The 12,575-nt window shown below is 42.9% G+C and overlaps 1 protein-coding gene across 1 annotated transcript; it reads right to left on the bottom strand.

Moving 5' to 3' along the window:
- Positions 1 to 6,980: 6,980 nt before the first annotated feature.
- Positions 6,981 to 8,050, bottom strand: LOC134202543 (lectin subunit alpha-like). Its single transcript, XM_062677549.1, has 2 exons — positions 7,929 to 8,050; positions 6,981 to 7,870 (listed from the first exon to the last, which is right to left on the bottom strand). Exons 1-2 carry the CDS (start codon positions 8,031 to 8,033, stop codon positions 7,487 to 7,489), a joined length of 489 nt encoding a protein of 162 aa, XP_062533533.1. The 5' UTR covers positions 8,034 to 8,050; the 3' UTR covers positions 6,981 to 7,486.
- Between the last annotated feature and the right edge of the window lie 4,525 nt (positions 8,051 to 12,575).

Raw genomic sequence — 12,575 nt, 5'->3', positions numbered from 1 at the left:
GCTATTCTGTTATGGCGACCGAGATAGGCTGAATCAGCTAAAGCTGAGCACGATATGCTCCATCGTCTCTCCTACTGAATTGCACTTCCTGCAGCGCTCCTTCACGTTTTTGTGCAATATATAGAGACCATAGAGGCGATAGTTCTTCGTCGCAATTACCCGGTCCTGGATGGCTTCCATGAATCCTTCTGTTTCTGAGAAGAGTTCACCCCGCACCAGCCACGTATTCGACGCCACATTGTCGATATATTCCAGCTCCAGTTGATGGGGGTGCGCCCATGCAACTTCTGCTTCTATAATGCGATCATCTCGTCGACAGTTTTGATATCGCTTTCTACGAAGTATCTTCGCAACTGCTGGATCTGGGAAACACATAGTGTTTGTATTTCTGTGACGCCTCTTGCTCCTACTGTACGTGGCAGGCTGACTCTCTCAATAGATTGGATGGTACATGTGATACTTAATGAACACCACTCGTACTGCTCGTTCTAACGCCTCCAAGTCAGTCTTGCTCCACTTCACTACCCCGAAACTGTATGTCAACAAGAGCACGGCAAACATATTTATCACCTTCACTTTGTTGCCGGCCGACAAGAAGCTCTTCAAAATACCGTTGACACTATGCAAGAACTTTTCCTGCAGCTCCTTCTTGATCATCGTTTCCCTTCAGTTGCAGGAAACCTACACACTTATTTTTTTTCGCCGAGATCTCAGCATTTTTTGTTTATTTTCCCCAGATGGGCACCGCCGAATTTCAGCAAACATGTTTTTTGCCGAGATCTCAGTAAAAGTGACGTTTCGGTTACTGAGATACAGTAAAAAAATTTCCGAGAATCAGTAATAAACTAAATTTTCTGCCGAAGTTCAGTTCTGAAATTTGCTGAGCTACAGCGGTGCCTAATTTTGCCGAGCGCGAAGAAGAAAAGGTCAGTGTGTAGGAAATTGTACGTTTCGCCTTCAACCATGTTTCGAATCTCCTTCCTGTTCGTTGATGCGGAAATTGTCGGCATTCACCAGGTGACCCCGGTGTAGATGTATGGATCGACATTTATCGATACCAAACTCCATCCGGATGTCGTTGCCGAATACCGTTACAAGCCGCAGAAATTGGTGCAGCTTCTCCACAGATTCCGCAAACAGCTTCAAGTCGTCCATAAAGAAGGTGTGGGTAATGTTTGATCTCCTTTTCCCACTCTTCAAATGATAGCCATAGTTATGTTGGTTGAGTGCTTTGCTAAGAGGGTTCATAGCAAGGCAAAACCATAGAGGACTAAAGGTATGGCATTGGAATATGCCCTTCCTGATGCTGAGAGTCCTGGACCGTAATACCTTTTCTCCATCGGTAATGTGTAGGGATGTGCTCCACATCCCCATAGCGTGCTGCATTAGCCTGATGACGTTACCGTCTATCTTATACAACTGCAGTACCTTAAGAAGGTACTAGTGAGGTACTGAGTCGTATGCCTTTTTATAGTCGATATACGCCATGCTCAGGTTTCTTTGCTTGTGGGTGGCCTGCCCAACAACGACTACATCAATGATGACCTGATCCTTGCAGCCTCGTGTGTTGCGTCGAGAACCTTTTTGTTCCTCGGTCATCAGGTTGTTTACGTCGCAATGGGTCTGCACCCTCCTCGTTATTACCGATGACAGCACTTTGTACAGACTCGAAAGGCACGTTATTGGTCTGTACTTGGCTGGGTTCAATGTGTTCCGATCCTTCGGCAGAAGATAAGTGACACCCCTGGTGATGAATTCCGGTAGCTGCCCGGGGTTATCTAGTATCGTGTTGAAGCATTCCGCCATCCGCCCGTGGACCGCTGTGAGTTTTTTATACCAGAAATTATGCACAAAATCGGGTCCTGGTGCAGCCCAATTCTTGGTATACCGGGTAGCCTCACGTATGCCTTGGGCGGTCACGTTGATAGCGGTCATGTCTCCAATTCCACCACAATATCGCTCTTCTTCTGCCATCCACACCCCATCGCCGTTGTGTATGACGGGGTTCTCCCATAGATTGGACCAAAACTGCGTGACTTCTCCAATCTCCGGAAGGCCCTCGTCAAAGTCGGCTTTGTCGTTTCGGATGTGGTTGTAGAACTCCCTTTCGTTGATGTTGAACATTCGATTTTGCTCCTTCCTCTTCGAACATTCTCCATAACGTCGCAGTAGTTTAGCAAAAGCACTCAACCGCTGCATATGGGTGTCGAGGATCTCAGTTATTTCCGCCTCGGTGAGATCACGGAGTTCTCTGGGTTTCACAATTTCAGCAACATTCCGAACTAGTCTTGTTGATCGATTCCCCTGCTTTTACTGTGTTAATCGACCAACCTTTGACCGCAGTGTGGCGATGCAGGTCTCCAGACGTCGCATCCACGCGGGTTTTCGTGCTTTGGGGCGTGCGCGTCCATCACTCTCACCTTTCTACCGAATCCTGAGTATGGAATTAACGTTTTAACCCACATACGGACCATTGTGTCCATTGAGTGTTCCTCTGGAAGATCCGGAACATCCGTAAAAATGGCCATTCTTAATTTATATCGTAAAGCGACGGGATTTTTTGGACACATTTTCTGCCGAACCCTGAGTATGGAATTGATGCTTTGACCCACATACGGACCATTGTGTCTACTGGGTGGTCCCCTGGAAGATCCGGAACATCCGTAGAAATGGTCAATTAGTAAATTTCATCAAGATGCGTCAGGTTTTTATTTTAAACCATTAGTTGCCGTAAAAATGATCACTTCGCAAACTGAAGCGACGTCATTTTTATAAAACCAATTTTTGCCGAACCATATGGCTCAAAGCATCAATTCCATACTTAGGGTTCGGCAGAAAATGGTTCTAAAAAAATCCCACCGCTTCAGAAGGAAAAAAATCGAATTGACCATTTTTACGGATGTTCCGGATCTTCCAGGGGACCACCCAGTAGACACAATGGTTCGTATGCGCGTCAAAGCATCGATTTCATGCTCAGGGTTCGGTAGAAAATTTAGAGTTTAGTTTTAGAGTTAAAAAAAAATCCCGTCGCTTTACGTTGGAATAGTCGAATTGACCATTTTTAAGAATGTTACGGATCTTCCAAAGGACCAACCAGTCGACACAATGGTCTGCATGTGGGTTAAAGCATCGATTCAATGCTCAGGGTTTGCCAGAAAATGGTTCTAAAAAAATCCCGCCACTTTACGATGGAATATTCGAATTTACCATTTTTACGGATGTTCCGGATCTTCCAGGGGACCACCCAGTGGACACAATGGTCCGTATGTGACTCAAAGCATGAATTCCATGCTCAGGGTTCGGCAGAAAATGGTTCTAAATATTTCCCGTCGATTTACGATGAAATGTTCGAATTGACCATTTTTATGGATGTTCCGGATCCTCCAAGGGACACTTCAGTAGACACAATGGTCCATATGCGGGTCAAAGCATCGATTCCATGCTCAGGGTTCGGCAGAAAATGGTTTTAAAAAAAATCCCATCGATTTACGATGAAATATTCGAATTGACCATTTTTACGGATGTTCCGGATCTTCCAAAGGACAACACAGTGGCCTCTGAATACATACACTTCTCTGAAAGCACACTCACACACATGCGCATGCATAGACACAGTGGTACACACCAACATACACACATACAAACACCCTCGCAAAAGGGCGCCGCCTACAAGAAGTTGGCGGAGGAAGTCCTAGGCGAGACGGTCAAGGTGAGGGCACTCACGACGGAGGTGAATCTAAGGGTTAAAGACCTGGACGAGATCACCGAAGTCGGAGAGCTCGTCACGGCACTGCGGCGACAGTGTGAAGTGGAGACGCCCACCGCAGCCGTTCGGCTACGGAAAGGTCCGGCAGGGACGCAGGTAGCATTGGTTCGGCTATCTGCAGCGGACGCCTCCAAGGTAGTCAAGTTAGGGAGCGTCAAGGTGGGATGGTCGGTATGCCCTGTGGGCATATACGAGCAACCCGAAGTTTGCTTCAAGTGCCTGGAACCGGGGCACAATCAATGGGACTGCAAAGGCCCTGACAGAAGCAATCTCTGCCGACGCTGCGGATTGGAGGGACATAAGGCACAATGCTGCACGAACCCTCCCAATTGTTTGATTTGTTCCAGCAAAGCTGTGAACAGAAAGCACCCCATGGGGGGTTCGATGTGCCCGGCGTTTAAGCGTGCTGCAAAATCACAGTGCAGGTAACGCAGCTGGCTTGCTCGGCCTCGCCCGAGTGTTTGGTGTGCACAGGTTTAGAGGAAACGGCGGAACACGTGTTGTTCGTGTGCTCACGTTTTCGCGCAATGCGTGACCACATGCTTGCCACATGTGGTCTGGACACTACCCCGGACAACCTAGTTCAGAGGATGTGTAAAGATGAAGTTGGCTGGAACGCCGTTTTATCGGCTATCGTCCAAATCGTCTCGGAGCTACACAGAAGGTGGCGCGTGGACTCGAGGAATGGCTAGTTCAGGCGCAAATAAGAGGTGGTCCAAGGGTTCGGAGTCGGCTTCATGGGTCATACCGGTGGTCATGCCCTGTGGTCGAACTCGATCCTTTTATCGAACAAGTGGCCACGCGAAGAACAACATGGTATCGTCGCTTTCGCGGCGTCGATCATCCTTGTGGGTTCTGAGCCCGAGGACGGAAAGGGGTCCTCGTCAAGGCTGAGGCAGGCGTAGGCACCGCGTCGGCAAGTCCCTCTGTGTGCTGGCGAATAAGCCCTATCGCAAAAAGGTCAATTTGGGGTGCACGCGGCATTCTCATTCTTGATACCAGTCGTGCAGAGGGAAGCAGGCGCGAAGTCGACCCTTCCCACCTTCGAGGACATAGGGCGTGGTAAGGCCACCTGGAAAGCCGGCAACGCGCTGGTGTTAGTGTTCTTCTAAAAAAGCGAGTTACGATGTTCGGTGCTGCAAGGACACGCAGCTAACCTCGAGGGTGCGTTGTGCAGTGGCCCCCCTGTGAGGTGTTTCTTTCTGGTTGTACCGAGGGGACTATGGGCTTGGCGGCAATGGAAACGGTTTAGCGGGTCGGGAATGTAGTCCTGCCTCCCTCGTTTGCTATTGAGGTGATCCCTAACCCCGCACTTCCTGGACAACCAACCCAGGATGTCTGTTTAGCAGATTCCCCCTCCATTGCTTAGGAAGAAAAAAAAACATATACGCCCATTGTAAGGCGGTTGGGTACCCGGGTACCCCGTCACCCATCTACGGTGGGAAAAATCGTCACTCACATAAGGGTTAAAAATATAGCTGATCGGATAGTTAATGGCTTCATGTGAGATTTCAAACGTCACAGGAAGGTGATCACAGTCAAAGTCAGCATGAGTTACCAATTGGCCACACAGCAGATTTGAATCCGTTGGAACTAAATCAATTATAGAACAAAACCTGCCAAAGCCGTCATTCCCCCTACATGTTACATTGAGTAAATTTTTCAGGAGATGCATTTTCCCAAAAACATCGAATAATAAATTCATATTTGCAATTTTTTGCAACTAAACTGTACCAACGTGTTATGACTGATGTGCCTGAAGATAGTAGTGAAAAATAAGCCAAGTTTATGACAAATTTCAAGTTTATTGGAACAAATTGCACATGTACCACTATTAATAAGAACAAAAGGAAACAGAAACCGAAAAACGTTGACATTAAAAGTGGTACATGTACATTAGACCTCTTCATGTTTTCAAAAGTATCAAAAGTCAAGCGGTCAGCCCAGAATCACAATTCTTATGCTAAAATAAGTCTCCTGTCAAATTTTCAGCTAAATCGGATAAAATTTCGAGGTGGCTCAAGTCGATTTAGTGTTTTTGGGCTATTTTTAATTTTGGAAAAAAAACTAATAAGAGATATAAACGTCGAAAACTATCGCAACAACCTCTATACGGAAGCTTTTGGTGTGCTCTACAAGTCTTGTAACCATTGCGATTCGTTCCGTTCACGTTTTGTCTATGTTAAAGTGATTTTCAAGCTTTTAAGTGCATAAAAATACTGTTTCCCCCAAAGGTCGTTGTTCTACAAAATTCTTGAATTTATGTCAAATGATTGCTAATTTATTATATTATTATTCCTCTTTTTTCCCTGGAAATTTGAGTTATATAATTGCCTATGTGTGATTTACCGTTAAATTCTTAAAAATCAGAAGCTGAACATTTGTCATAAATTTGCACGCTGAGATTTCTTCAAACAAGTTGTTCAAATAAAGAAGCTTCAATTTCACTTGTTACTACGATACACTCGATGTTATAAGTATGCGGACATATGGTGAAATTAACAAAATTTGGAAGTCGTTGAAGAAAACCTGACGTGCAAATTTACAACAAATGTTCAGCTTCTGATTTTTAAGAATTTAACGGTAAATCGCACATTGGCAATTATATTACTTAAATTTCCAGGGAAAAAAGAGGAATAATAATATAATAAATTAGCAATCATTTGTCATAAATTCAAGAATTTTGTAGAACAACGACGTTTGGGGGAAACAGTATTTTTATGCACTTATAGCTTCAAAATCACTTCAACATGGACAAAACGTGAACGGAACGAATCGCAATGTTCACAAGACTTGTAGAGCACACCAAAAGCTTCCGTATAGAGGTTGTTGCGATAGTTTTCGACGATTATATGTCTTATTAGATTTTTCCAAAATTAAAATAGCCCAAAAACACTAAATCGACTTGAGCCACCTCGAAATTTTATCCGATTTAGCTGAAAATTTGACAGGAGACTTATTTTAGCATAAGAATTGTGATTCTGGGCTGACCGGTTGACTTTTTGATACTTTTTGAAAACATGAAGAGGTCTAATGTACATTTTTAAAATCATTCTAAACGGCGGTAAACTATCTTGAAATTCAAAATAGGATAAAACTCTGTTGTGAAAACAGTCATGTTGCCGAATTTTCTTTTAAATAAGCTGGTTTCAGTGGGTGGAACTGTACATGTACCACTTTTTCTGGCAACGAAATGGCTATTGTGATATATACCAGAAAATAAAATTTGCATATCTCTAGATTTTGTTCCCAAAAATCACTTTTTCGTTATTCCCTTATTAGATCTTTGCAAATAGAAACCGTTGGTGTAAAAAACTCAAAAATGACAAAAATGGTTAATGTACCACTTTCGCTGGCACCGGTTCAATTGTAGAAGGATTTCGACTGGAAGAAAAACAAGTTGGTCCATTGGGATATTGAATAGTATAATATCCCGCAGAACAATCTTCAAATAAAATGTTACCATTGGAATTGCTTTGAGCATTATTCCATGAACGGTGTTTGGCATTGAAGTCACCAATTATTATGTGGGGGCCCCAAAAGTGCAAAGGCCCGGAGTATTATTTAATTTTTAGCATGTTGGTGTGGCTCGTATTGTATTCAAAGTAAACCCTACGGATGCACCACATTCATTTCTTCAAACTCGTTTTGTTTACATCATGCTACTTACTTTATTGAATGCATGTATATAATTTATCAATATTCCCATTATTAAAAGTTTCAAAAAACACTAATATTATGAATCCACTCTACATTTTCGCACACAAAATAGTGTAGCCCCTCGCAATTGCCGTCGTTGGCCACCCACCGCCATCCGAGCGATAAAACGTTCACTATCGAAAGGCAATCCTCCTGATTCTTCCAGTTATCCGGCTGACCTGGTTGCCAGTGAGCGTACGCCAAACGAACCCCAGTCGCGTGCCAATAGAAATCGCCCTCCACAGCGAGATCGCTCCCACCGATCCAAACGATCGTGTCGTTTGCATTGTAAATCGGCGATGCCTTTACCGCATCCACAATCCGGTCGTGGTCCTCTTTTGAGTTGGTGATGGCAAGTTGCATCCCCAGGGAGAAGCAAAACTCGGTGGCTTTGAACCAATTTGCCTGGTTCAGAATAAAAATCAAATGGAATTCTTTCGAGAAATACTGATAAAGTACTTACTTTGAATACGGGAATCATGAAACGGCTCGGCGATCTGCATTTTATTTGTTGAGCCATGCTCAGAACTCCTACTGTAGCTACCAAAACTAGAACCGTCCGCTGCATCGTTGCACAGTCAACTGTCTTAGTATACACCCTTGTATCTACCGACAATCGTGAAATGGGGCGTATTTCGAAGTGCAATGCAAACTTTTGTCTTATTCGATCGGGAATCAGTTCGCAATCATTTTCTTCCTCAATGGCTCTATACATTCCAACTGGAACTTGGCCTGCTTTTAAGAACACAGTTGGAAGAGTACCACGATGGCAGTCAATATGACACCGGACCATCCGCGGGTCAACTCCATACCTCCCGCACTCCTCTCCCACCAACATTCGAATGTACCGAACAACATCAAACAAAAGTTTAATATTCAAATTACTAACCTGTTCACAGCATATTTATTTACTTGCCGTGATTATGAACATGTTTCTTCAAAGAGTCCTATGTATTTCGGCTCGAATTATATCATAAATCTTTGGGGCCCTCCTTAGCCGTGCGGTAAGATGCGCGGCTACAAAGCAAGACCATGCTGAGGGTGGCTGGGTGCGATTCCCGGTGCCGGTCTAGACAATTTTCGGATTGGAAATTGTCTCGACCCTCCTGGGCATAAAAGTATCATCGTGTTAGCCTCATGATATACGAATGCAGAAATGGTAACTTGGCTTAGAAACCTCGCAGTTAATAACTGTGGAAGTGCTTAATGAACACTGAGCTGCGAGGCGGCAATGTCCCAGTGGGGGATGTAATGCCAACGAAGAAGAAGTATATCATAAATCAGCAGATTCGTGCCAATTTAATGAAGATTATAAAAACATTGCTGTTAATAAGTAGTTTAAGTCGTTAAAACATGGGAGAATAGTCCACTCTCAAGCCTCAGATGTTATATAATCTTTGGTTAAACATTTTGGACCACTCAAGGCTTAGGCCACTTAGGCTTCAAAAAAAAGTTCTAGAAAAAATTAATCAAATAACAACACTAAGCACACGCAAACAAAGATACGAGGATTTTTGGATCGTGAATGATTATTCTCGGCTTCGGTACTACTCAAAGTGACACAAGTTTGCTTCCTTGCGCCCCAACTTATTGATCCTCCGGCAAAACGAAATATGAAACCTGAGGTATTGCATTTTTGAGTTAATGTAGAATTCTCTTGGCTTCCAGAAAAGACACGCTGACCGCTGTATCCGGACGTGTGTTAACGGCTACATATAACAATCCTCTGATTAGACTAGCATACTGTTTGTTGTTTGGCAAATTCTCGGGAACTTTTTCAAATCGGCGTATGTAACATTTTGATCAAGCTGAGAAAATGAGCTTCGAAGTTTTCAGATTTTATTTTTATTCCTATTTAGAAACTAATCATTTTTATTGCAATTGAATACACCTCAACGATACATTATGAAAAGGTTCATCGTCACTGACCCTGAAATCTGCACTGCGTGTGAACATTTCAGTTATTTTGATAAAAATATATGTTACAACGTTCTGCAACAGATAAATCACATACGTCGTTTTGATACGTCAGCATGACCGAGGTCATGCTACTTTCGTCGAAATGTTACGCTGCTCCGTACGCTGCATTGTTGATACGTCGAAATGTTGCGTCAAGTTGAAACGTTTCACGCACATGCGACAAAAAATTGCAACACTTACAACACGACGTAACAACATTTGCTGCAGAACCACAACATAAAATGATTTTCTTAACGAAAATCAGAATATTCAAGCAACATGCTTAATTTTGAAATCGGTGATGAAAAGTACAAGCAGACGCACGTTTTAAACTATTTAGTTGTTCGAAAAACTTTTAAAGTACATTTTCTGCTAAGCGGTGTATGTGCAATATTTTCAACAATGATGTTACACCGTTTTGTAAAAAATTTATTTACATTTTTAAAAACACATTTTCATGTAGCTTTGAAGATATACACATTTTTAGATGAATTTGATGCCTTATGCTGTTGAAAACGGGTTTGTTTACAATTTGCGACATACGCCGTTTTGAAAAAGTACCCGAGAATTGTCTTTATTCTCCTCCTTTGTTTGGATGTTGCCGGGACTCAGAGGAATTTTGGACGGTTTGGCATCTTGCATTCCAAATGTATGCTTTCTGCTTAAAGATACTCCATGGCTGTTTCTCTGTATCTCGATGCTCAAGAACTGCTTTATATCACCTAAAGACGTTATTTCGAAATGATTGCTCAAATTTTGAATGATATCTTCATATTCTTCATCTATCTCACATGCCACCACAAGATCATCTACGTATACGACCAAGTAAGTAGACTTCTTGTCATTCTTTCGGACATACAAGCATGAATCATTATTTGATTGCACGAATCTCATCTGCTTGATCACTTTATCAAAGACCGTACAAACTCCAGCGTAGATGACACACAAGATTACTGTCCGTGACGTTGGATCCCGGCGGTGATCGCATGTAAATATCTTCTTCCAGTATTCCGTGCAAATATGCAGTCTTAACATCAGCATGCTTGATAACCAAATTTTTTACTTGCTACCGAGCGACAGCAATACTCGAAACGTCATCTGCTTCACTACGGGGCCAAACACTTCATCATAATCGGTTCCATATTTTTGCGTGAACCCTTGCGCTACTAAGCGGGCTTTGTAGCGTACAACGTTGTCATGCTCATATTCTTTACTTTTGAAAATCCATTTTGATCCTATTGCTTTGCGTCCAGTTAGAAGTGGCATCAAGTCCCAGGTACAATTTTTGTTAAGCGACTTCAGCTCCTCCTCAATCGCCGCTTTTCATTGAACGCTCTCTGCACCACTGATAGCTTCGTCATTGCTTCTTGGCTCAGAAACGTGCTTCTGCTTTTTCGCCATGTTGGTTGTTTCTGTAAATCTGGCTGGTTTCACTCCTAGATTACTTCGTTGAGACCTTCGTACGGGTGTCACTATCTCCTCGGATGATGAAGTTAGGGTTTCTTCACCAGATTCATACTCTGATTCGCTTTTATATTTTCTTTCATCATGGACTGGTTCATTGTCACCTTCTGAACTAACGCTGGACTCGACTTCAATCACAGTGTTATGCTTCATCTGATGCTTGCTGATGTTTTCATTCTCAAGGAAACGCGCATCTCGACTGAAAACTATATCTTATCGCTTGATGGGTTGATGAAGCTTTATGGTTATCCGAATAGCCCACAAACGTCATCTTCGTGGATTTAGGTTCTAGTTTCAATCGCTTTTCTGCTGGAATATACACCTACGCCTGGCAACCAAACAAGTGTAAATGCGAAAGATCATGTTTTGTTCATAGGTACCATAATTCATGTGGTGTCAGCCCAACAGATCTGCTAGTTGTTCTGTTCTGTAAATATGTTGCTGTATTTATTGCTTCGGCCCAATAGCGGTATTCCAAACCTGCATCTAGTAACATTCATCTTGCCATTTCTACTAGCATTCTTTTTTCCGCTCAGAAACGCCGTTTTGTTGCGGCGTATAAGCCCAAATAAAAGATATTTTAGTTACTAGATAAAGATTGTCGCTTCGGTTACCTTTGTTCTGCTGTCCGGAACATGTTGGGTATTAAGCTGTCAAATCGTATGGATTTTCCTTCTTTGACATTTAGCTCCCCTATCCTCGCCAGCAAAAGATGTTCCGGACAGCGACGTCAGCGACAATCTTTATCTGGCAACTAAAATATCTTTTCCCCAAATGGCCGGAGCGAATTGTTATGACAGCAGCTCTCCGTGGGTGCGTGTGCACGCCACGGAGGTCTGACCAGAAGAGGCCGAGTCATGGCTTGCTGCGCACTGATCGACACGCTGAGGTGTTAAGGTCACTCCTGACGGAATCCAAGTTTCAAAGTGCTCGCGTTTTCGGGGGCACACCACTCGATACGGAAGCAACGCACAACTGTTATTTTTATTTTTTTACGCATGCTGCGACGCAGCAAAGCTGAATCAACAAAAATGACAGTTGTCCGCCGCCTCCGCATCGAGTGGTGTGCCCCCGAAAACGCGAACACTTTGAAACTTGGATTCTGTCAGGAGTGACCTTAATGTATAATCACACGCTGATGGTAATATACTTAAACCCCACATTTCCCTTCTTCTCTCATTAAAAAAAGGCAAAAAAAATCCTCTAGCATAGAACGTATTAATTTTTTTAAAGTTATTTGCGCGAGACGAAGATGAACATATTGCTTTTGAGAAACCGATGATTTCCTTTGAAAAGTGAACTCCAAAATAAACTATTTGATCATCGTGGTTTTCAATCGCAGAACAACGAAATGCAAGTCAATAGGTTGTATCATTTAAATGTTAAACTAAATTGGTAATTGATCTCACAAAAAACATTTTATATTGTAGCAATAATCTAAATATCTTATACCGTCCATTAAATCCAACTATCAGCTTCATATATAGTAATACCAGCAAGCCGACCTTCAACATATCGATGTTGAACTTGCTGACAACCGCTTAGAACATGTGTTTCCAAACTGTGGACCGCGACTCCCAGGGAGCACATTGGCTAATCAATGATGGGTTTCAAAAGACGAATCTTGATTCATTCTTTTGTCCCTATTTTGTCCCACAAATCTATCACAGCCGTTCAATTTGGTTCT

Source organism: Armigeres subalbatus, unplaced genomic scaffold (genome assembly GCF_024139115.2).
Source record: "Armigeres subalbatus isolate Guangzhou_Male unplaced genomic scaffold, GZ_Asu_2 Contig1259, whole genome shotgun sequence".
NCBI classification, from domain to species: domain Eukaryota; kingdom Metazoa; phylum Arthropoda; class Insecta; order Diptera; family Culicidae; genus Armigeres; species Armigeres subalbatus.
Note: the sequence above shows the minus strand (reverse complement) of the source record. Positions and strands in the feature narration are given on the sequence as shown.